The sequence below is a fragment of the Myxine glutinosa genome, chromosome 9, assembly GCF_964187855.1.
Source record: "Myxine glutinosa chromosome 9, kmMyxGlut1.1, whole genome shotgun sequence".
NCBI lineage: Eukaryota > Metazoa > Chordata > Myxini > Myxiniformes > Myxinidae > Myxine > Myxine glutinosa.
The window spans coordinates 82751514-82778298 of record NC_136269.1 but is presented as its reverse complement, the minus strand read 5'-3'; the positions used below and the strand labels follow the sequence as shown (position 1 = coordinate 82778298).

The 26785-nt window shown below is 45.7% G+C and overlaps 1 protein-coding gene across 2 annotated transcripts in view; it reads right to left on the bottom strand.

The window, feature by feature from the left end:
* Positions 1 to 2268: 2268 nt before the first annotated feature.
* Positions 2269 to 26785, bottom strand: part of FA2H (fatty acid 2-hydroxylase) — a 121522-nt gene continuing 97005 nt past the window's right edge. For both annotated transcript variants that reach the window (XM_068103143.2, XM_068103144.2), the window contains exons 4-7: positions 17518 to 17624; positions 16451 to 16623; positions 10148 to 10400; positions 2269 to 3096 (exon numbers count right to left, since the gene is read on the bottom strand). In XM_068103143.2, coding sequence (XP_067959244.2) covers positions 3017 to 3096; positions 10148 to 10400; positions 16451 to 16623; positions 17518 to 17624 — 613 coding nt within the window. In that variant the 3' untranslated portion in view covers positions 2269 to 3016. The remainder of the gene's footprint in view (positions 3097 to 10147; positions 10401 to 16450; positions 16624 to 17517; positions 17625 to 26785) is intronic.

The window sequence follows — 26785 nt, the reverse complement described above, 5'->3', positions numbered from 1 at the left end:
ATCTGTAAAACTGTCGCACTCAGGGTTGAGTTAATAGTAGAGGGAACTACATCTGAGTGCCACACTAAAGTAAGTAAAAATTTATCGGGTCGGGACGCCCCGAGGTAGAGAAGGGTGCAATGTTGCGGATATGAGATTGGCCTCCATCCATATCCGCTTGTAAATATTCCCCTATTTCCCCAATACTTCCCAACTATCCCCAATCCCCCATTCCCTAGTCCCATTTTCTGTAAACAACACTCTGTAGCCCCGACCTTCCCCTATTTCCCCCCTTAAATGTCGCATCCAGGTCCACCGCATCTCACGTAGACAACTATAGGACATCTTGCTAGTTATTCTTAGTCTATGTCAGTTAAGGACTCGTTTCCATTAATTCTGACTCTTCGTTGCACCAGAATGTGATTGTATGGCACCGTTAGAAAGTTTAGGACCTCCCAATACCTCCCCGCAGCTCTTCCTCATGGTACAACAACAACAACAACAGCGGCGGCGGCGCGGGGAGTGTGCGTCCTCACTCCAGCTTGGTTAGCCGCCATTGAACATGTGCTCCGACGGGGTTACCACGCAGGGGCTCGCTGTCAGCTCCTCGTCAAGGGCGGAGCCCGGTAACCCCCCGCACCCATTAGAAGCGGCGGACCGATCCCATCTGGGGCGGGGCCAACGAGCCGAGGGCGTGTCACTCCCCGCTGAGCATGCGCAGGAAGAGGGAGGTGACGTTAGATGCGCCCTCAGCTTGGAGAGAGAAGACGCCACCTCCGAGCGCTGCAATACCTCCCCGCATCTCTGGACCGGACCGTGTTTGATTCTGCCCCTGAGCCAAGGTGCACCTTGTGCTGTCGACTGCCTGTCCTTCCCTGCCATCAATCCCCGTGTAAGTCAGTCTTGTCCCGTTTGTCTGTGGTCTGTCGGGAATAGATAAGACTGTGTTTAAGTGCCCATCTTTTCTGTGCTTTACCTCTTACCGTGTAATCTACCCCTTTTCTGCATCACCAATTATATCCTCCTCCGGAGGTCTTGAGAACTGTACCCCTTGTGTCGTCATTTACCCCAGCCGTTGTGTCCTTTCCATCATTGATTTAGCGTAGCGCGATTCGGCCAACGTTCGAGTGGAATCGGGTGAGTTGGGCGGGATCGGGTTCTAATCGGGGAGTAACTGTTCGGACGCGGTAATACACCACCGCTCGGTCAATATAACATCTGTCCGCGATCCGCAACAATATATATATATATGAGAGGTTGGAATCTTTGGAAGACCTTAACGAGGTCTTTCCATGAAATGTGCAGTCTGTGCAGCATTTACATTTAAGGTTTGAGTGAGTGGGGTATGGGAAAAGATTTGGGTGCAGAGGAAGTGTTTTTCGTGGGGTGCGGTTGAGAGTTTGAGTGTGTGAGGTGTCGGGGGAAGGTTTGAGTGTGTGAGGTGTGGGGAAAACTTTTATAGGGTGGTGAGGGGGGACGCATTTTGGGGGTGACTTAGGGCGGTGGGTTTAGGAGGGATGTAGAAAGGGAGAACTGGAAGCTTCGAGGTGGGTGGGTGGATGCTTATTCCGATTACAAATTCACAACTTTGGCAAATGGAGATGAAAATCATTGGATAGGTGATAACAGCTTGTTGAAAGCACGCAGAAACGTGGTGCTGTATCAGCAGGTAGGTGGGATGTTGGTGGTCCAGGCACCGAGTTTCAAACAGCTTTGGAAAATAATTCTTGTGAAGAAGAGGAATCATTGTGGTGGAGAAAAAGGACACTTGTAACACTTATAAAGGAGATAGAAGCATTGAAATGCATTTTTTTTCTTCAACCAAAAGCATTTCTATTTAATGTCGATTGGGTCGTTGAAAAACAACAGAGGGGGGTTCGGGCTGGAATGGAGAAGCAGAAGGAAATTCAAGAAGACATGAGAATAGTTATGGAGTGAATTTTTTCTTTCTTTGTTTTGATGTTTTGAAGTGAAGAGCGAAAATAGGATATTGTTGAGGAAATAGAAGCAAGATACCCAGGAATATACCCCAATGTAAATTCCTGATGGATTTTCTTCCTCAATAGCCACGAATGATAAATACAAGGACATTTCAGTGGATGTGATCAAAAGAACGTTGATCGAGGTATGCCGACTGCTGTGGGAAGCAAAGAGAAGCTGATGCTTGACATGAGCCTTCATCAGCAAGACCAGCATTCCTCAAGGCCATTTTGTTCTCTCGAAGATTCTTTACACGCACACACGAAGCACGCGTGCACACACAACAACCAAAAAAAAAAAGCACAAAACTTTACTTTCCAGCATTTATTGTTGACGATTTCCAAGTATCCCAGAATAAATCTATATACATCATAGCTTTAAAATACTTTCCAAAAGAAAACAAAAAGGATCTTCATTTATTGCTGTTTCCAAGTGCGTTCCTGCAACGTGGGTGAAAAATGCCAGAGGGAGACGAGGCACTGCCGAAATGCATTGTGGAGAAGAATTTCATTTACCATGTCGGGCTTCATTTCTCTCTCCTACAACTCGGGACGTCCACCCTCCGGAAAATGCATACAAATGTCTACTTCGAACATTAGATCGATGTCCGTTGTAAAAAGGCACTGATCTGTAGATGCTTAATTCCAAAAAAAAAAAGCATGGTCTCAAGAAAGCTCAAAACAAAATCATCATATTTCAAGGTAAACAGTCTAAACTTTCATTTTTAAGGACAAAAATAATAATAATAATGGGGGGAACGTACTTGCAGATAAATAAATAACTTTTAAAACCCAAAATGATCTCAATCTTGAGCAGCAAAAATATAGTAAATTCTTTCCAGCACTTCTTATGTTTTGACCCTTGAAAGTGTTACTTTGTTTTTACCTCGAACTTTCCCAGCCATCACATTTTTTATATCCAAGTTGCTTGTGCTATCCATGCATTATGGTGTATGGGGGGGGGGGGGGGGGAGTGGTGTTTTAACAATGTGCAAGCTGTACCAAACATTTTAAGGCAAAACAATTGGAGACATTAGAAAAGAGATGTAGCTGGAGACTTATTTGCTTTTATCAAAACTTTCTTCTGGGATGACAGTCTTGAAAGGATAATCCCACAGCTTGCTTGTGATGCCAAAACCTAAGTGTGAAACAGTGATAAACTGAGTCAATAATGGAAAAATAAATCAATATACCTTCACAATGAAATAAAATAAAAATGTCTGTTTTCGTGCGCTTGGAAAGGGAGGTTTAACAGGCCGGGTTGATTTGTTTTGACAGCGTTACTGGAATGTTCACTTTCAATAGTGATAATGGCCAAATGTCTCAATTATTCTGTGTTAGCTTCCAAATTATGTGTACCTACCCTCCCCACGTGTACCCAACCTGACACACCCTGTACCTACTCCCCACACATGTACCCAACTTGACGCACCTTGTACCTACTCCCCACATGTGTACCCAACTTGACACACCCTGTACCTACCCTCCACACGTGTACCCAACTCGACACACCCTGTATCTACCACCCCACGTGTACCCAAGTTGGTGCACCATGCTGTTCGGGCACTCTCCACTGTGCTCCGTTTTATTCTGTTCTGTTTTAGCTTTCCCACAAGCTTTGACTTTGTAAACAAAACAAAACAAGACCAAAAGTCGAACAGCGGCGTAGTGGGCTTGTTTGATATTTCAGTTGAAGAGGATAGTGACCTGGGAGGGGATACCAGTTAACAAATAATGTAAGTATTAAAAAAAAAAATCAAGTACTGTAAGTCTCTAAACTGTCAGTCACCATGGAAGTGAAAATATTGCATTGACACCATATGGTTTATTCAATACGTTTTGAGTCAACAATGAACCAACCATACACCGCTTCAATCCAGTACCTTTGCAGTCACGACAAAGGGATTGCAGTGTTACGATTATATCTACTATATTATTATTATTGAGGTTGTTAATATTATTATTATCAAAACGATATGACTGTATTAAGAAACTTGGGCTAATTCGTCCGAAGTGGCCTGAAGGTGAGGCATGAAGCCTAAGGCCTATACGCACTGTCGTTACAAGACCCTATCGCCGATGCTTTTGATATTTGATGATCATTTTAACAATCGGTTAAAACAATGTTTCAATCCATGAAACAACCAGAATGAACTTTATCAAAAAGTTGTTAAAGAAAAAGTGATGACGTGAAACAAAGTATTACAAAAAACAAACAAAAAAACCCAATGTTGTTTGCCGATTCAATCTGATCTTGATTCGATCGTGAATGAATGGGAAGGTGTTCACCATCAAGTGGTTACTTTTTCCAAATAAAAGGTTTTTTTTCTCATTAGCAATACAGTTGTCCAATATTGTGGTGCAAAGTTAGTTAGTACCCATACCCTTGAACTGGCTAGTCTGGGTTGATTCTTGACCTGACTATAAACCGTCGGACTGGTGCTTCATAACCATGGCACTGGATCACAGTGCACCATCCAGCGGATTGACGTGAAGCTGGGTGTCCCATCTACGACCGTTAGCTGGGGTTTTTCAAATGTGCTATCGTGTCTTTTGTAAAGAGTACCGTAGGTGATTTATCACCGGAACCCTGAACAAACTCCAAATAAACTGCTTAAATAACCTTCAGCGGAGCGTCTGGCCTGTCCAGCTTAGTTTATGAAATACATTAGACGAAAACGTTCCACGGCCAACACAAGAAGTTGGAAATAATTGGGATTTATCAATGAGTTGTTGTTGTTGTTGTTGTTGTTGTTGCAGTTGAATCAGAACTATGTTTTGGGTTAGTGAAGACAAAAGACAAACATTTTGTAAAATTGCAATGGAGATGATTTACCTTTAATAATGCAACTTTTACAAGTGTGTGGCTGATGCCTTCTGCTACAATGATGCTTTGAGGACTTTACTTCGTCCAGACCCCTGCATTTGTCGACTAAAACATGAGACTCGAGAATTCATTGAACATGATACCCCATGCAGTGTTACTTCAAATTTAATGAAATAATGATGTTATCTATCGTTAAAAAAAAAAAAATCCAACTTTTGTGCCATGGAAGTAGTCCAGAAGCAGTCCTGAAAACCACCCTTATACACCACCCATTCATAAATTCCAGTTTTACCGCCATTTTCCACAGTGTCTTTTACATCACCCTATCTGACACGTTACATTCGTTTTTCATGCCTGTTGTTTGTGTCATTTACAACATTCTTAATAGTAAGTTTCCTGTTTGGAATTATTTTCTATTTTGTTTAACTGTCAGGAAGCAGACCAAGTGAAAATATTATCTCACTCCTTTCTGCGAATGTGTGACTGGGACGAGTTTTTTTTTTTTTTTTTTTTTTTTCTATACTGAATCGAGGCTCGTGAAAGAGCTGACAACCGCGAGGGAAAGACAAAGACAGTACAGGGGGACCGCGAGGGAAAGACAAAAACAGCACATGGGGACCGCGAGGGAAAGACAAAAACAGCACATGGGGACCGCGAGGGAAAGACAGTACATGGGGACCGCGAGGGAAAGACAAAAACAGCACATGGGGACCACGAGGGAAAGACAGTACATGGGGACCGCGAGGGAAAGACAAAAACAGCACATGGGGACCGCGAGGGAAAGACAAAGACAGCACATAGGGACCGCGAGGGAAAGACAAAGACAGTACATGGGGACCGCGAGGGAAAGACAAAAACAGCACATGGGGACCGCGAGGGAAAGACAAAGACAGTACATGGGGACCGCGAGGGAAAGACAGTACATGGGGACCGCGAGGGAAAGACAGTACATGGGGACCGCCAGGGAAAGACAGCACAGGGGGACCGCGAGGGAAAGACAAAGACAGTACATGGGGACCGCGAGGGAAAGACAGTACATGGGGACCGCGAGGGAAAGACAGTACATGGGGACCGCGAGGGAAAGACAGTACATGGGGACCGCGAGGGAAAGACAGTACATGGGGACCGCGAGGGAAAGACAGCACATGGGGACCGCGAGGGAAAGACAAAAACAGCACATGGGGACCGCGAGGGAAAGACAAAGACAGTACATGGGGACCACGAGGGAAAGACAGTACATGGGGACCGCGAGGGAAAGACAAAAACAGCACATGGGGACCGCGAGGGAAAGACAAAGACAGTACATGGGGACCGCGAGGGAAAGACAAAAACAGCACATGGGGACCGCGAGGGAAAGACAGTACATGGGGACCGTGAGGGAAAGACAAAGACAGTACATGGGGACCGCGAGGGAAAGACAGTACATGGGGACCACGAGGGAAAGACAAAAACAGCACATGGGGACCGCGAGGGAAAGACAAAAACAGCACATGGGGACCGCGAGGGAAAGACAAAGACAGTACATGGGGACCGCGAGGGAAAGACAAAAACATCACATGGGGACCGCGAGGGAAAGACAGTACATGGGGACCGCGAGGGAAAGACAAAAACAGCACATGGGGACCGCGAGGGAAAGACAAAGACAGTACATGGGGACCGCGAGGGAAAGACAGTACATGGGGACCGCGAGGGAAAGACAGTACATGGGGACCGCGAGGGAAAGACAGCACAGGGGGACCGCGAGGGAAAGACAAAGACAGTACATGGGGACCGCGAGGGAAAGACAGTACATGGGGACCGCGAGGGAAAGACAGTACATGGGGACCGCGAGGGAAAGACAGTACATGGGGACCGCGAGGGAAAGACAGTACATGGGGACCGCGAGGGAAAGACAGCACATGGGGACCGCGAGGGAAAGACAAAAACAGCACATGGGGACCGCGAGGGAAAGACAAAGACAGTACATGGGGACCACGAGGGAAAGACAGTACATGGGGACCGCGAGGGAAAGACAAAAACAGCACATGGGGACCGCGAGGGAAAGACAAAGACAGTACATGGGGACCACGAGGGAAAGACAGTACATGGGGACCGCGAGGGAAAGACAAAAACAGCACATGGGGACCGCGAGGGAAAGACAAAGACAGTACATGGGGACCGCGAGGGAAAGACAAAAACAGCACATGGGGACCGCGAGGGAAAGACAGTACATGGGGACCGCGAGGGAAAGACAAAGACAGTACATGGGGACCGCGAGGGAAAGACAGTACATGGGGACCTGCGAGGGAAAGACAAAAACAGCACATGGGGACCGCGAGGGAAAGACAAAAACAGCACATGGGGACCGCGAGGGAAAGACAAAGACAGCACATAGGGACCGCGAGGGAAAGACAAAGACAGTACATGGGGACCGCGAGGGAAAGACAAAAACAGCACATGGGGACCGCGAGGGAAAGACAAAGACAGCACATGGGGACCGCGAGGGAAAGACAAAGACAGCACATGGGGACCGCGAGGGAAAGACAAAGACAGCACATGGGGACCGCGAGGGAAAGACAGTACATGGGGACCGCGAGGGAAAGACAGTACATGGGGACCGCGAGGGAAAGACAGTACATGGGGACCGCGAGGGAAAGACAAAAACAGCACATGGGGACCGCGAGGGAAAGACAAAGACAGTACATGGGGACCACGAGGGAAAGACAAAGACAGCACATGGGGACCGCGAGGGAAAGACAAAGACAGCACATAGGGACCGCGAGGGAAAGACAAGGACAGTACATGGGGACCGCGAGGGAAAGACAAAAACAGCACATGGGGACCGCGAGGGAAAGACAAAGACAGTACATGGGGACCGCGAGGGAAAGACAGTACATGGGGACCGCGAGGGAAAGACAAAAACAGCACATGGGGACCGCGAGGGAAAGACAAAGACAGCACATGGGGACCACGAGGGAAAGACAAACAGTACATGGGGACCGCGAGGGAAAGACAGTACATGGGGACCGCGAGGGAAAGACAAAAACAGCACATGGGGACCGCGAGGGAAAGACAAAGACAGTACATGGGGACCGCGAGGGAAAGACAGTACATGGGGACCGCGAGGGAAAGACAAAAACAGCACATGGGGACCGCGAGGGAAAGACAAAGACAGCACATGGGGACCGCGAGGGAAAGACAAAGACAGTACATGGGGACCGCGAGGGAAAGACAGTACATGGGGACCGCGAGGGAAAGACAGTACATGGGGACCGCGAGGGAAAGACAAAAACAGCACATGGGGACCGCGAGGGAAAGACAAAGACAGCACATAGGGACCGCGAGGGAAAGACAAAGACAGTACATGGGGACCGCGAGGGAAAGACAAAAACAGCACATGGGGACCGCGAGGGAAAGACAGTACATGGGGACCGCGAGGGAAAGACAAAAACAGCACATGGGGACCGCGAGGGAAACACAAAGACAGTACATAGGGACCGCGAGGGAAAGACAGTACATGGGGACCGCGAGGGAAAGACAGTACATGGGGACCGCGAGGGAAAGACAAAAACAGCACATGGGGACCGCGAGGGAAAGACAAAGACAGTACATGGGGACCACGAGGGAAAGACAAAGACAGCACATGGGGACCGCGAGGGAAAGACAAAGACAGCACATAGGGACCGCGAGGGAAAGACAAAGACAGTGCATGGGGACCGCGAGGGAAAGACAAAAACAGCACATGGGGACCGCAAGGGAAAGACAAAGACAGTACATGGGGACCGCGAGGGAAAGACAGTACATGGGGACCGCGAGGGAAAGACAAAAACAGCACATGGGGACCGCGAGGGAAAGACAAAGACAGCATATAGGGACCGCGAGGGAAAGACAAAGACAGTACATGGGTACCGCGAGGGAAAGACAAAGACAGTACATGGGGACCGCGAGGGAAAGACAGTACATGGGGACCGCGAGGGAAAGACAAAAACAGCACATGGGGACCGCGAGGGAAAGACAAAGACAGTACATGGGGACCGCGAGGGAAAGACAAAGACAGCACATAGGGACCGCGAGGGAAAGACAAAGACAGTACATGGGGACCGCGAGGGAAAGACAAAAACAGCACATGGGGACCGCGAGGGAAAGACAAAGACAGTACATGGGGACCGCGAGGGAAAGACAGTACATGGGGACCGCGAGGGAAAGACAAAAACAGCACATGGGGACCGCGAGGGAAAGACAAAGACAGCACATGGGGACCGCGAGGGAAAGACAAAGACAGCACATAGGGACCGTGAGGGAAAGACAAAAACAGCACATGGGGACCGCGAGGGAAAGACAAAGACAGCACATAGGGACCGCGAGGGAAAGACAAAGACAGCACATAGGGACCGCGAGGGAAAGACAAAAACAGCACATGGGGACCGCGAGGGAAAGACAGTACATGGGGACCGCGAGGGAAAGACAAAAACAGCACATGGGGACCGCGAGGGAAAGACAAAGACAGTACATGGGGACCACGAGGGAAAGACAAAGACAGCACATGGGGACCGCGAGGGAAAGACAAAGACAGCACATAGGGACCGCGAGGGAAAGACAAAGACAGTACATGGGGACCGCGAGGGAAAGACAAAAACAGCACATGGGGACCGCGAGGGAAAGACAAAGACAGTACATGGGGACCGCGAGGGAAAGACAGTACATGGGGACCGCGAGGGAAAGACAAAAACGATAAGAATAAACGATAAGATAAAAAACGAGTTCAGAGATAAAGTACGTTAAAATGAAAGACTCGTCTTCCGATCCATGTTCCGATTCGTGTTCAAAATATAACATTCGATTTAAATAACTTGTCCCTCGATCATAAACTAAGACAGATGGACGGACAGACGGACATGAACCAATTGCTTAACTCCGCTTTTTGCTTCTTGTGCAAGGTAAAATTAAATAGCACTAATCGTGTTCAACTTTGACTATAAATAAGCTTTTAATGCGAAAGGGAAACATCATTACAAGCTCAATGCCATTCTTTTCTCTGACCCGTGATGGCAGCTTTAGCCAAAAACCCTTGCTTCCTGACCACAAACGTTTGCAACTGGGCAATACAATGGCAAAAGCCATCCTGCCACTGACTCCAAACAGGTAGGGTAAGTTTTATATCTGCATAATTATTTATTTTAAACTTTTGGGAAAGCTTAGAAAGGATCAACAAAGACAAATTTATGCATTAGAAAATGACGTGTCAAAATAATACTAATAATGGTAAAATGAAAACATTAAAATAATTATGTTCAAGCATTCCGATAAATGATTACAAACTACACAGGGAACAATATGTAGAAACTTTAAGACAATTAAAGCATGGGAGTTGTGAAAAGTTCACCCAGATTCTGATGCTCAAAGTGATGCTTCACGTGGTAGACCTTGAGATGGTAGAGGTATGAGCCACGACACGGTGCGCCGTAGTGCAGGTAGTAATGCATCAGGTCGTAGACAACATACCCAAGTAGGCCTCCAACCATGACCGTACCACGGATTGTACTGGGCAACATTGCTCGAAGTGGCAGGTAAAAAAGGCCCACAAACAACGAAGCAGGCAGTGGTGGGAAGACAAGTCGAGATCTATCAAAAGGGGACTATGGGAGAGGTAAAAAAAAAAAAAAAATTGAAAACGTTATGGATCTGCCAACGAGTTGACAAAAGCATGTATCGTGATAAACCAAGTTAAAATGCCCTATGGTCTCAAATTATTATTACTAGTGAGATGCCCGTGCTATGCATGGGTGGGAGGCCAGAAGCAAACAGGCAATGCAGATACAGCAAATGCTAAAGCATGAAACCAAGAAATTCCACATTCCTGTAGCACATTCAGTCGCACATCAGACCTGGACAGCAAGTTCGTGAAGGACTTCCATGAAAAACGTACCCGTTCGCAAACAAATGGGTACGTTCACGTATTGAAACATCGATCGTGGGTCCGTGGCGAATCTGCATATGGCGATCGGTGAAGTTCACATTTAGAAAGTATAAACAATCACGGCATGTCGTCATTTACTTGAACTCGGTCTCTTTATTAATTCCAAACCACATAACTCCAATCACAAATTAATCACAAAATAAACTTTTAACAACATTGTTAATGTTTCCTTCATTGGAAAAACTACCAAGTCAACAGTTAAAAGGATTTTGAGCCGATAGGTGTTACGGCCTCGGCAAGATCGATGGAGACAACAATCTGTTGGCTTATACACCGCCCAAATAGCTATGTGGAATTCTCTCATGTAGAGATTAAACCCACGTTGTTTGAACTTTGGCCGAGGTCATTATTTACTTTTAATGATGTTTATATAAATCAAAAAGATAACTAGTTTTGGGTTGTCCTTTCCGCATATCTCGTGGGATGGAGAGTTGGAGGGACGGCCATGATGGCGGGGAGGGGGTTGGCATTCTCTCAAGCAGAGATTCACCAATGTCCTTATAAAAGGTCTTTGTCCGTGGTCACCGAGTCGGATCGGTGCAGCCGTTTGTGCGGCACCCAGGAAAATAACGTTATGAGGGAGTCCAAACCTGAAAATGCTGGAGGCCAAAGCTGACATTGGAAAAACAATACAGCCTATTTTACTCCAGGAGATCCCAGGATTACCCACTGTTACGTGCTCCTTCCCAAACCCCGGTCACGGTATACCTTCGAGCCCCGAAAGGAGTCACGGCAGAAAGATGTGCTATTATGTGTGTCAATGACCAATGGTGAAACCACACCAACCAATCAATACCAAAACCAAGTATTGTATTAATGTCACACAAGAATAACAACCTGCACAAGTACAATATTAATCAATTGCACAACAAATATCATATCATTCCTATGATCGTACCATCAGTTTCTTACCCGATAAATCACGGTGCTCCACGTGAGCGAAATGTAACATTCCCAAAGTCACTGTCCCGGCACCAGGCCAAAGTCGATCCACGCTCCAGTGATCACAAGAAAAAGGTCGTATCGAGACCAGAACCCAGGTCGGCTGACAGTCAACGCTGCCGAAGAGCCGCTGGGTTTAAATCGGGCCGACGTCGGTCAGGCAAAGGTGCACTCAAAAGGCGACTGGGAATTCACACCGTAGGTTCACCAGACAATGACGCTGGTATGAACATTCAGCGGCTCCAAAACAGAGAAACCGCAAATTCCCAATTGAAATCCACGTTACACACGCGAACCAGGCTAACGGCTGGGCACAGTGAAATGGCTGGAGCGAGGTGAAAAGGCTGCAGCGAGGCGAAATGGCGGACGGGCCTGTAATGGAGGCGTACCTGCTCTCCAACAACGATTCACTTCGGAATCAACCGCAAAACCCGGCACATAGGTTTATCTGTCACAGCGATCACGACTCTGTCACAGGAATCCCTTTCCTGGGAAAACCCAATGTTCGCTCATGACCCACGTTCGCCAGCATCTGCTCGAAACCACAAAGCCGATCGGCCGTTCTCTCCAGACCTCACTTGCTCAGCTTTCCCTTCCTCTTCTTCTTCTTCCGGTTTCCCCCGATCCATTTCGTTTTTCTTTTAAAACACGAATTTTTCCTTTTGGAGACAGTTATTTCCATTTCACTCAAACTATACCAAGAATAGTACATGGAACTAAAAATGCTTCAAGTGGATGAAAACCACAAAGACGGAAGTGACGAATCCGTAACACCACCAAAAATATCGTTGCGATCGGTTCAGCCGTTTTTGCGGTACCTTCGAACGGACAGACAGACGGACGGACATTTGGTGAATTACAGTAAGATTTTTAAATCGGAGAATCCAGTGTTAAGCATTGTAGCCCAATATTCATATTTTGATGAAAAACAAAATGGTGTTAATTTGTCAAATGTGACCATATGGACTCCCATATGGAGTTTCCAGGTTATATCTGCCCTCGTTTGTCCAGACCTGATCCCTGCCTTGTGGGGTTCAGATCTTTATATGCTCACAATGTAGCAGCATAGTGTTAATGGGGGACACCCGGGATGGAAACCATTCAACGCAAATTAAGTTTTCTTAAGATTCCTCAAACAAAAAAAAAAAGAAAAGAGGAGGACAATGACAGGCAAGTACAAACAAAGATGGTGAGGAAATGATACACAGTACATCTTTTGTTGTGCAATGTCCTGAGCAGAAATTAACAGGTTTAAATTCGAGCAACATTTTTGGCAACCATTACACACATTTGACATACATGTGGGGATTGTGGCTCAATTTAATGGTGGCCAATTATTATAAGTTTGTTATTATTATTGCCAAATGATACTACTATTATTGTTGTTATTATTAGTACAAGTGAGGTACCCGTGCTACGCACGGGTGGGAGGCCATAAGCAAACAGACATTGCAGAAACGGCGAATGCTAAAGCATGAAACCAATAAATTCCACATTCCTGTAGCACCTTCAGTCGCACGTCAGACATGGACAGCAAGTTTGTGAAGAACTTCCATGAAAAACGTACCTGCTCACAAACAAACAGGTACGTGTGTTCCATTCCCAGTCAATGGCGAATCTGCATATGGTGATCTGCGAATTTCACGTTTAGAACGTAAAACCGTCACTGCGTTTTGTCATTCACTTGAACTCGATATCTCTTTTTTCATTCCAAACAGCATAACTCCAATCACAAATTAAATAGCATTATTATGAAAAATAAATTTTAACAACATTCGTGACATAAACAAATATTTAAATCCTGCTGTGAAGTTGCGTACGGGTGGGTGAATACAATTACGAATTCAAAATCGTACTTGTATTCACTCAATTCCAATCATCCATTGATACTTTAACAAAACGATTAACACGATTAACGTTCAAACATTACGATTGAATGACGGTTGTATTGGGATATTATCAAACCCGCGCATTGCCATAATCCGTCCACTTCCGCATTCGCGGCAGGTTCATAATTTTCATCAAAATCTAGTGTTTGTCAGATTTCAATAAAAGCCACATCACTGTTCATATCGGTAAATATTATTCCATCGTGTTTGGAAAAACTGGAAAATTGGGGAAAAAAATTGGAATTTTTTTTTACCCTATTTTACTCCAAGGGGTCCCAGGAATACCGACCAAAATATCGTTGCGATCGGTTCAGCCGTTTTTGCGGTACCTTCGAACAGACAGACGGACATTTGGTGAATTATTGTAAGATTAAATAATATATGCTTTGATACAATGTTATGTTTTTTGTTATTACCCTCGCCTGAGGAGAGTGTATTGCATTTGAGTCCATTTGTCTGTTTGTTTGTTTGTCCGCACAGAATAAATATGATTTTCTCTGCAACCGTTGGTCTGATTGACAGGAAATTTTCACCATGGGTGCAACTCCACCTGTAGAATTTTTTTATGATAATTATGTCGTCATAGGTCACATGGTATGGCCGCAATCTTGGAAAACCCGAAAAACATTGCACCTGTATATCTCCGAAAGCATAGCATAGATAAAATTTAGACATGGCTCATTGTAAAGAACTCTTCATGTGGAATAAAACATGTTAACAATGATGTCATAGGTGCCTCCATTATGACGTCATAATTCGACAAGTACAAAACTTCATCCGATCATGATGAAATTTCTTGATCATCTTGGGGTACATTGGTGGAGAAAAAAAAAAGATGTCATCAGTCACGTGGTTGGACCGCCATATTCGTTTTAACACGAAAGCCTTAAAAACCACTGAAAACACGTCCTGGCGAGGGTCTGCAATCTCTGATTGCTCCTTATAGTTTCTTTTTTAATTAGAATGCCATGCCGTGGAACGACATATTAAGCTGCTCTATACACCTTAACATGGTGTGTGTTTAAAACATGGGAACTCTTCTGGATTATTTGTAGTTAATTAGCCTAATCAACTCAGGAGGTCATGATGATCATTTTGGTGTATCACACACCACATCAGAAAGCTCCAGTAGAATTCCACAAAAAACACGACAGACAGAGACAGACAGACACAGACACATGTTCCACCAGGCTGTTTTCTGAGGGAATTAGTTCCCAATAGTGTTGAATATATAGGGAGTTTAACAGGAATGTCCTTTGCCAGCATAATGGCAGGAAACGGTGGAAATTCTGCGTAATGTAAAATGTGACTTCAAGTCCTCGACTCCTTTCTTCTTCAAGTCCGCATCCCTCCCTCCTCTGTTCACCACTCCAAGTACCCATCCCAACCCCTCTCCCAACATTATTATGATTATTATAATCATTGAGGTGTCAGTGGTGCAAAATCGTTCCTACGATCTTTACAGGAAAACAATTTTAAGGCAAAACTTTTGGAAAGCATCGTTTGGCTGACTAGGTACGTTTGTCCACCGAACAATTGCAAACGCAAAGCGCTGTAAACTTGCACTTTGCAGAACTTCAAACTTTTTCTAGTCACATCATGTGAAGCAGGGCTCCAAAACTTGCGTCAACTCCACCCTCAAGTGTTCATGCGCAAGTGCTGCATTTGAGATAAAAATGACTGTACAGTGAATATATGGGATAGTATTGTCTTGCAGGAATACTAGATTTCATCAAAGCTTGGGGTGGTCTGCATCGGCAGACAATTCAAACAATGTGTTTTATCAACTGCTCTTTGCCAATGGTGTGATAAACACTGAGAATCAAAGTAACGCCAACATTTTCAGGTGTTGAGCCTCCATCAAAGGAAGGGTTAATGCCCAGAAGAAGAATGAAACTATTATCGTGCCTGTGCAGGGTAGCATGGATTTGCATCGACGGTCAGGTAGAGCAATGGATGAAATCAACAGGACATTGATCGAGTCATGGTGACCGCAGTGGGAAGCAAGAAGAAGCTGACATTTCGGGTATTAACCTTTCGTCGGATGGCTGAAATGTCAGCTTGTCCTTGCTTCCCAAGGCGGTTAAGCATACCTCAAACAACGTCCCGTTAATTTCATCCATTATTAATGCTCCAAACGTCAGCTTTACGTTGCCTCCCATTGCGGTTAACATACCTGTCAACCTTCAGTTGATGAAACCTATCAATACTTAATTGGCTTGATTAATGCAGTTTGGGCTTTGCTACAGCTGTGGTGACTGATAAAGTATATCTACAGAAATAAACCCAAGCAACGATAAACCTTCCTGAAAAAAAAGTTAATTAAGCAGTCACTTGTTATGACTTTTTCAGCTAGACCACGAGAGGGTATCTGGCACTGCCAACAACATCCAGGGAATTTACTCTAGTCTATATTAGACATTCTTTGGTAACTGGTGATAATGAATTTTCCTTTTTGGGTTCATCATATCAAAATATCCAATTGGTTTTGATGGAAATACATAAAAAGTCACAGTCCAGCAACAACCTCTACATCCCACAGAAAATTGCAAAATAAATAAATAACATAATGGATAGCAATATGGCATGGCTAAAGCTTCCTTCCCAATGCCGTCAAAGGCCTTCCACAAAAATGCCGGAAGGTCAAAGTCAAAGGTCTCAGACAAACAACTCAGTAAAAATAACCAATCACTGGTGCCGCTGCAAGCGGAAAGACCAATAGGTAATGTTGTTGCAATTACAAGAAATGTTAGACATTTAATAAAGCGTTTAATTGGTTTCATTGGTGTCTTTGCTAAAGGCCATTACAATTTAGCTAAGAAGGTTCTAGGTTGTTGGAATTATTATTACCATTACTAAAACACCACCAGAGCACAACCTTGTGATGCTGTCCATGTAGAAGGAAATGCAGTGTAATGAGGGCGTAGCTGGAGGCCGGAGGAGTCATGTGGAACAGGAACCGGTGCAACCCATACTCAATCAAAGTCCATAGGAAGAGTCCAATGATAAACAGCAGCGGGAACCAAGTCTCTCGAACCACCACAGCGAGTTCTACACAAATGAGACAAATGAGGACATCCACAACTGTAAAGTAACAAATCGGTTTTTGGTCGACTTTTAGAGATATATATTGTTCGGAAATAGACAAATGCCATCAATTTAACAAGTATAAGCTACAGCTTTCATTTCAATTTTTTTTTTAACCTCTGCCACCAAAGGTTGGGGCAGGTTATGTTTTCACGATATGTGGAAGGAGGTTATGTGGTCTGTCTGTGAGGAGGATATCTCGGTAGGTTATCGACAGTATCCGATGAAACTGGGTGGACAGGTCAAGTGTATGACAAGGATGAATGTGATTAGACTCAAGTGACGATTCAGATCGGGACACAATAATTAAAAAGGTTTTTTTAGTGATTCTTCGCCAATTTTGAGAAGGGGCAAAAAACTATATATAGCACAATATCTCAAAAAGTTGTGGATGAGTTATGACAAAACTTGGTGGTCGAGTTGGGTGGGTGACGAGAACAAGCAGACTAGATTTTGGTTCACATCCGGATGTAGATACAACCTATCAGTGGATACATAAACTGTTCAACCTGGTGGAGGTATGCTCTCGAAAGAGTGCCATTCTAGTTGCGATTCCAATTTTGTCCATGTCAATTTGGAGTTGCTTGTGGAGTAGAATCTCGTTATTTGGTTTACATCCAAGTTTGTACTTTGAGTATTCACAAATATTGTACCTTCAACTTCTTGCTTTTGGAACACGATTATTTGTCAGTTTACAAAGGCCTTGGCTGCTCCAAACAAGGCCATTTTTATTTGACAATGTTATTTCGAGCGTTTCAGCTGGACCTCTTCCAACAGCATCACAATCTGTGATCTATACAGAACTTTGTACAAGCGAGGATGTCATGGACAAAAAAAACCAAAAAAAAATGGACGTACCAGGAAAAAAGGAGGCGAAGAGTTGCGTCTCCCCCTTTGCAAGCTCTTTATAGCATACGACGCTCCAGAAGAAGATTATGGGAACCCACACAGTGGGTACCACATACCTGGTGCATCCAATGCAAAATGATTAGTCATCATCTCGATTACACTTCCACAACTTTATGAGAAGAGTGCAAATAATCAAGTACAATACTGTAATGTGCGTACAATTCTGAACAAGCTAAAGTGATGCCCAATGATGCATGGATTTACAGAGAGTGAAAGAAAAAAAAATTCAACTCCCTTGGTGGAGCCACAAGACTCATCTCAACATAACACGTGGGTATCTCTGATGATATTGAATGGTACATTATGGGAATACTGTAATTCATTCTGAATGCATGCACACTATTTTTGGTTTCACTGACATGCACATCATTCGGTCAAGTCACTGTGGAAGAGCCGAAAGTCAAATATTGGCATTGAGAGCAACAAAATCACACTTGTATAATTAGCTCAGCTGTGCAATCTGTTGCTAGGTGGTTGGGGAAAGCTAGGGAGCAGGGATCACCACACAAAGGAAACAGGAAGCAACATGTCACTCTCATAACCAAGGACAAGTCTTTCTTTATTCCCTTAGCGGTTTTTTTTTTGTTTGTTTTTTTTGTATACAAGATCGAGGCTCGTGAAAGAGCGAACATTAATCACACAGAAAGACAAACAGACACATAAAACAAATAACATCGGGAGCGGTAGACAAGATGGGGAGAGAGGGGGAAGGACACAAACACAACATTTGAAAGCAGGGACCGAGAGACATGGAGACATCGAGAGATCTGTGGGAGGGAGAGGGCTTTGGGGGGGAGGCATGTGAAGGGGGGGGGGGGGGGTGGGAGAGGTATAAACATATGGACACTGCCAGGACTTCCAGGAAAGAAGTTGGAATTTCAAACAAGGTGGATCTGGGGTGAATTAGTGGGGGTAGAAAAGATCAAGGTTTTGGATGGGGGAAGATAAGAGATGGTGGTGAACAGCTGTTTTAAAGACCTGGAGGGAGGAGAGGGATTGAAGGGAGTGTGGGAGTTTGTTCCAGAGGCGGGAGAAAAGAGGAATGAAAGAGTGAAGGTGAAAGCCGAGATTTCGGCAGTTTAACCATCAGAGGGTTGCTGGCAGATCTTGTGCGACCTGTAGGAATATTTGGGGGACAGAGCACAGAGAGAGCTGGGGGAGCAAGGCCGGAGAGGAGTCGGTAGAAGACAGAAAGACCACCTACCTGCCTGCGGTGAGTGAGTGAAAGGCCCTCAGAGGTAGCTTCATCGTGGGAGATTCCAATGATTTTGAAAGCTTTGGATTCAACAGCGTGAAGCCGGGCCAGGTGTGAGGCAGGAGCACCAGCCCATAGGGGAGAACAGTATTCCATTGAGCTGCGGATGAAAGCCTTGTATGTGGTGAGGAGCTTAGGTGTGCCGAGGAAGGACTTCGCACGACGGAGGATGCCCAGTCGGCGACTGGCTTTGGAGGCCAGCTTGGAAATGTGGTTTTCCCAAGAAAGATTATGGCAGATAGTGAGACCCAAAAGCTTGAGCGACATAACTTCTTGGAGAGGATTGTTGAGAAAGTAGATGGGAGGGTTGTCCAGTCGATCTTTTCGGAGAGACATAGTAAGAGAGTGAGATTTGTCAGGATTGAAAGACATGTTCCACTTGTTTGACCAGTCTGTGATTTTGTCCAGGTCTTCAGAGAGTGAGGAGGCTGCAGACTGCCGATCTGAGGGAAGAGGAATGGAGCGGCAGAGAGTGGAGTCATCAGCAAAGAGATAGAGAGGATTTTCCAGAGAGTCGGAGAGATCATTGATAAAGACCAGAAAAAGCACAGGGCCCAGCACACTGCCTTGGGGAACTCCAGCCTGAACAGGAAGGGGAGATGAGAGAAATCCATTTAGGGCCACACGTTGACTACGACCAGAGAGGAAGTCCGCAAGCCATGCATGGAGATTTCCATTGATACCATAGGAGGAGAGTTTGGTGAGCAGAGCTGGGTGCCAGACCGTATCAAAGGCACGTGATATGTCAAGGGAGACAGCTCTGATTTCCTGTTTGGCATTGAGGACCTCCATCCATTGTTGAGACAGCAGAAGCAGCATGTCCAGAGTAGAGTGACCTGGTCTGAAACCAAATTGATGATCAGAGATCAAGCCATTGGAGAAGAGGAAAGATTTCATATCCGAAGCAATGATGGATTCCATGACTTTGCTGATAATTGGGAGCAGGCTGATTGGTCTGTAGTTGCAAGGATCTGTTTTTGCACCTTTTTTGTGTAAAGCGGTAATGTTAGCTGATTTCCAGGATGCTGGCAGATGACCTTGAGCAAAAGATAAGGTGAAAAGAACAGAGAGAGGGTGAGATAGAGCGGCAGAGCAGGATTTTAGGAACCGTGGGCTGATGCCGTCTGGTCCAGTTGCAGAATCAGAGTCGAGGTTTGACAAAAACTCCTCCACCTTGTCAGGAGAGAAGGACACAGAGTTCAGGAGCAGTTGGGTTCGACTGGGAAAGGTGGGAACAGAGAGAGATGGGTTTGGGACTAAGGATTTTGAGGCAAACACAGAGTTGAGGCATTCGGCTTTGTCACGTGCGATGTCAACTGTGTGGCCATTTGAGGTAAGGGAGGGGATGGAGGGGGAACAAACACCAGAAACGGATTTGACCAGACGCCACCAGGATTTGGAGGAAGGGGACAGGTTTGAGAGTTCATTCTTGAGTGAGGAGAGATAGTGCTTCCTGGCACTCCTGAGGGTAGACACACACTTGTTCCGAGCTTGGTGGAAGGAACTGAGATTGCCTTCAGTTGGATTAGCCTTCCAAGAGGCAAAGGCAAGTTGTTTCAGGGCAACTGCCTCCCCACAAGATTCAGTGTACCATGGACGGGAGGAAGGGTAAGACAACTGAAGGTGAGATGGGATAAATCTGTGCATGAGAGAGATCAGTTTGCTTTGGAAGAATTCCCAGGAAGAATTGATGTCAGAGGCAGTGGAGATGGGAGACCAATCCAGACGATTGATGGCTGCTTGAAGACCGTCCCAGTCGGCCTGAGTGAAATGCCAGACTCGTCGACGCTGAGGAGGCTCTCTGAGAATGGCCAGAGAGATGTCCACTTTGACAAGCACATGATCAGAAGAACCGATTGGAGCAGAAGAAGAGCAGCAGACATTAGCAGGGAAGTTTGTCATAAACAAGTCTAGAAGAGAAGATACTCCATTGGCTGAGATCCAGGTCGGGAAATTGACAGATTGTGTCAATCCCAGTGAGTCACAGAAGTCCTTTGCTGAGGTGCCATGACTGGTGAGAGAGGAACCCACACCCAACCAGGTGGCATGATGACAGTTGAAGTCACCACATATGAGGAAGAGAGAGTTGGGATGGGTTTGCTCAATTTCCAAACAAAAACCCAACCAATTTGTTGCAACTACATTTGCAAAGGAGGTTAAGATTATTTTTGACATGTCTGGGTTATGCTTAGGTACCGCATCGTGGGATTTAAGTAGAGCTTCATGATAAATATTTACATTTTCCTATTTCATATATACAAGAATGGTCAGCACAGAAATATTCAGGAAAGACTCTCAGTAAACGGTGCCATATGCACACAAGATCCAGACCTTCACACACCATATGGCATTTTCACTCATTCTTCGCACTTCCGGCCAGTTTAATTGTGGGGATCGCAACTGCTTCTTCTCTTCTGTATGCTCTGAGTCTGAGGTTTTATTCCGATTCCTGGCCGAGTCTAACTAGATTGAAGTCGATGGTGTGCCATCACAAATCCCTATGCTTCCCACCTAAAGCACAAATACCTGCATAGAACGAGGCTGATTCTGAAAGCATACCTCTCTGTGAGAAACAAAATCAAAGCCATAAACCATCGAGCAGTACCGGTTTTCCAGTACACCTGCAGAATAATAAACTGCCGACAAGTGGAAATCAATAAACTAGTTATCAAAAACAAGGCATCTCCTCACCATCTACAAAATGTTCTACAAAAACCAATTCATCCTGAAAATGTACCTGCCGAGACGAGATGGAGGCAGTAGCCTGATGGAACTCAACGAAGTGCACAGTGTGACAACTGCAGGATTGGCTGAGTACGTGAAAAGTTTGACAGACTGCCAAATACAATTTGTGTGCAAACACAGACAGCAAGCCAGAAAAGGTATCCCTAACTTTCCTTGCAAAAAAAATTCCAAAGACAGGTGTGAATGGAAGATGTCACATTAATCCGAAGTAGCAACTAATACAGCCTCAACGATTACAAAAAAAAAGACAAAAGAAAAATGTAAAGCAAAAAACAAAAAGTCGTCAAAATATCTTGGAAGCTGAAGAGCGCCGTAATTGTACCAGTGATAAATAATGGAGCACCGGGAATGATAAAAAAGAACCTTGCAGAGATCTTAACCATACCTGGTAATATAACTACAAAAAACTAAAGCTGGAAGCTGTCAGAGGCTCGGCGACGATTCTGAAAAGAGTAAAACTTTGAGAACAAGAAAACTTCACAACTTGATCCATGAATTATGATCGCGTACTCAACCAGATGTGGATACTTCAAACCTGGAAGGACGTCTTCCAATCTTCTGAAACCCACATATGGAGATAACCAATGACACGCTCCTCCTTTTACTAATACATGCCTATTGAAGAAGAGTCTTAGGATTGGCTCGATAATGGAAATTTGTAAATTTTATTTCTTCTTTGTATGATCCAAACCACAAATATTGGTGCAAATCAAAGTACTGTAGTATGTTTTTAAATTCAATGTGTTTTACAGTACCCTATTTCACCCAACCCTTACAGTGGGGACGACGAGGGGACGGAGAGACGTAGAGGAGACGGAGAGGAGACGGAGAGGAGACGGAGAGGAGACGGAGAGACGACGGAGAGACGACGGAGAGGAGACGGAGAGGAGACGGAGAGGAGACGGAGAGGAGACGGAGAGACGTAGAGGAGACGGAGAGAGAGAGAGATAGAGACATAGACAAAGAGAGAGAGACAGAGAGAGACAGACAGAGACAGAGACAGAGACAGAGACAGAGAGAGAGAGAGAGAGAGAGAGAGAGAGAGAGAGAGAGAGAGAGAGAGAAAGACAGAGACCAGAGGAAGGATGTTAAAAAACAAAAAAGAACAAACAAAAAAAAAACCACTATCAAACTGTCCATCTGCACAGAGACACAGAGACACAGAGACACCTCCTCTTACTATGGACAGTTCATCCGTAAGATTGGCCTATCGTTATATAGCTTGCCTGAGGATATATGTGCATTTGCTGCAGCCCCAAGGTTCCTTCATTCGGGTTTACCTTACATTTTAGGAAGCAAGCTGCATTATAGCAACTGCTTTGCCACAAGTCTCAGTATCAGGGCCAGATAATTGATAGGTTAGTTGCAGACAAGATGGATTAAACTTGTGGATGAGAGATATCATGTATTTGTGAAAGCACCCGTAGGTGGGGTCAATAGCAGGTGCAGATCAATAACTGAAGACGACTTATGGAAAGGGGACCAATTTTGGTTTCTGTCAGTTGGGTTGAACAAACTGTCGTCAATCACTGCAGTGCTGAGAGCAACTAACTACAGCCAGTGAGATTTGGACTTTCACAAGAACATGGTCAGGAGAGTCACATGGTACAGAGGAGGAACAAGAAAGGTTGGAAGGAAAGTCAGTCCTCATCAGGTTAAAGAGGGAGTATGTACCATTTCCAGAGATCAAAGTTGGGAATTTTGCCAATTAGGTCAGATCCATGGAATTGCAGAAGACCTTCAAAGTAATGTAATGGATGCTTGTTGTAGAGCAGAATCCTAGCCAGCTGGTATAATATCAGTTAAAGTTGTCACAGATGAGGAAGGGGGAGCTGGGATTGCTGATTACTAGGTAATCCATATTCGCAGAAAGGAAGGTGTACTGTATATTGAGTCAATGCTAGATTGATGATACACCATGCTGATGAATATCAGGTGATTGCAGGAAAAAAAATTACAAAGCTAAAGGTATTCCTCAATCACCATTTAAGGTATTTCAGAGAAGTCAGAAGCCAGGACCATGAGAGTGGAAGATAAATTAGGCAAGGGGGAGCACAGTCATCAGGAACATTCCTGTTAAGCACCCACAATCTATCTATAATTCCAGCAATCTCTGTGTGTGTGTGTGTGTGTGTCTGTGTGTGTGTGTGTGTGTGTGTGTGTGTGTGTGTGTGTGTGTGTGTCTGTGTGTGTGTTTGTTTGTCTGTGACCGCTGTTTCTCGACAACCACGGGTCCGATATACTTGAAACTTGCCAGGTATATTGCTGGGGACCCGAGGATGTGCCTTTTCAAGGTTTTAAATTAATCGCAGAAGTAGTTACCGAGCTATGTCCAAAAAACGATTCAACCAATCAGAGAGCAGCGAGCTATCACGTGTGCCGAACGTGGCGAACAGACTCTGCCTCGGATGGCACATTTGAGAGCGTATTCATTTATTTCCCGTCGGCAAACTATGTTGGCGCTATGTTGGCGTTAAACGATGTTTTAAAACTAATTAAAACTAATTTGCGATTCTTTCGCTTTCCTGCGATATGCGACCTTCCGGACAGTCAAATGAGGACGTCACTTCCGGACTTACGGATAGTCATAGTGACGCTGAACTGATGCTGAACGTGGCGAGCAGACACTGCCTTGGACGGCACATTTGAGAGCGTATTCATTTATTTGACGTTGCAATCTGTGTTGATTGTTGTAAGGTACGATCGATTGTAGTACATACATATTGTTGCGAATATGGAATTTGGCCTCCATATCCGCTTGTAAATATTCCCCTATTTCCCCAATACTCCCCAACTATCCCCAATCCCCCATTCCCTAGTCCCATTGTCTGTAAACAACACTCTGTAGAACCGACCTTCCCCTTTTTCCCCCATTAAATGTCGTGCCCAGGTCCACCGCATCTCACGTAGACAACTTTCGGACATCTTGCTAGTTATTCTTAGTCTATGTCAGTTAAGGACTCCTTTCCATTAATTCTGACTCTTCGTTGCACCAGAATGTGATTATATGGCACCAGTAGTGAGTTTAGGACCTTCCCATACCTCCTTCCATCTTCTTCCCCAAACAACAACAACAACAACAACAACTACAGCTACAACAACAACTACAACCACGGCGCGCGGGGGGAGTGTGCGTCCTCCCACCAGCTCGGTTAGCCGCCATGACCATGCGCTCCACGGGGTTACCACGAAGGGGCTCCCTGTCAGCCCCTCGTCAAGGGCGGAGCCGGTAACCCCCCCGCATGCACCCAATGAGAAGCAACGAGCCGATTCCATCTGGGGCGGAGCTAACGAGCCGAGGGCGTGTCACTCCCCGCCGGAGATACGCAGCGACGTACCGGACGTGACGAGAGATGCGCCCCGAGCTTGAGAAGACAAGAGAGCCACCTCCGAGCGCTGAGAGACCTCCTGCATCTTTTGGACCGCGCTATCCTGTCCCTGAGCACAAGGTGCACCTTGTGCTGGCCATCGAATACCCGCTTTCCTTGCCATCAATCCCCGTGTGAGTCAGTTTTTGTCCTGTTTCTCTGTGGTCTGTCGGGAATAATATAAGATTGTGTCTAAGTGCCTATCTTCCTTTGCTGTCCCTCTTGTAGTTGTAATCTAACCTTCCGAACGAATATAACCTCCTCCGGAGGTCTTGAGAACCGTATCCCTGGTGTCGTGTCATTTTAATCCCAGCCGTGTGTCTTTTCCTTCATTGACCTAGCGTAGCGCGATTAGTCAACGTTCGGGTATAATCGGGTAACTTGTGCAGACGTGGTCATACCAAACCGCTCGGTAAATAACATCCACCACCACGTCTGTAACAATTGGTGTCGAGGAGTGGAATTCGAACCCGGGACTAAATTTATTAGGCCCAAATTTGTAGTAGAATCAATTCGGAGCGCGTTTCCTGCGCGAAATTATAACGGCGAAATTTGAATTTGTTTTACAAAAATAAAAACCCGAATTTTGAAAGTCGCGCTATGGCAGACCAAGACAGCTGGGGTCCGGTAGGGGAGAGTGAGGCAGGGTCGGTCCAGGACCAAATTGAGGGACGCGAGGAGAGCGAAGCAGTGAGGGCGGCAGGGTCGCAAAATAGCGTTGTCACGCACGAGGTGGCCACGGCGTCCACGCCCGCGACCGTGGCAGCGCCCCTGGTGGATCCGAACCTTTTTATGTTGCAAATGAGGGCCCTTATGGAACAAATGGGTGAGCGATTGGAGGGCCAAATGGGGGCCCAGATCGGAGGGTTAGGGAGTAGAATAGAGGGATTAGACAATAGATTAGGGGAAATACAGGAGGGGTTAATGGGGGTAGAAAACAGAATGGCCGCTCAAGAGAATCAAATGGAAGGGATGCAAAAGGGGTTAGAGGGGGTAGAAAATAGAATGGCTGCCCAGGAGAATCAGATAGAGGGAGTGAAAAATGGGTTAGAGGGGGTAGAAAGTAGAATGGCTGCCCAGGAGAATCAGATAGAGGGAGTGAAAAATGGGTTAGAGGGGGTAGAAAACAGAATGGCCGCTCAAGAGAATCAAATGGAAGGGATGCGAAAAGGGTTAGAGGGGTTAGAAAACACCATGGAAGGCAAATTGAGGGACATGAGGGACCAAGCGGAAAGGGAAGTTAACCAAATGGGGCAGCAGATAGAGGGGGTCAGAATGGGGGTAGAAACCAAACTGGATGCTCACAGGGAGGAAATGGAGCAGATGAGGGTGGCATCTGGGCAGGAGATGCAAGTGATGGGAGAGGAGATCAGAAGAGGGGTGAGTGAGGAGGTCGGAGGAGTGCGCGAGGAGGTGAGGCACTGTAAGGAGCGCATGGAGAAGGAGGTGAGAAAGGGGACTGTAAGGTTACAAGGGGGCATAGAGGACCTGACGCAGGAGGTGGAACAGCTGACGGAGGGACAAAAAGAACTAACGGACCAGGTAAAGAAGAACACAGCGGTAATAGGAGGGTTAAAAGCGACACAAAATGACCTAAAAAATGACTTGGTAGCGACGAAGAGGGAATGTCAGATGGTACGTGAGGGACTGACAACGAGGTTGGACGAGGTGATAGAGGTAATGGAGACGAAGGACCGGCAGGTGAGGACGCACATGGAAACGGTCAAGGTAGCCTTGGAGGACGAGCTTGAGGAGACGTACCGGGGAATAAAAGAGGTGAAGCAGAAATTAGAAGAAGTGGAAGAAGGGGTGAGCGAAATTAAGAAGCGACGGAGAGAGGATAAGAAAG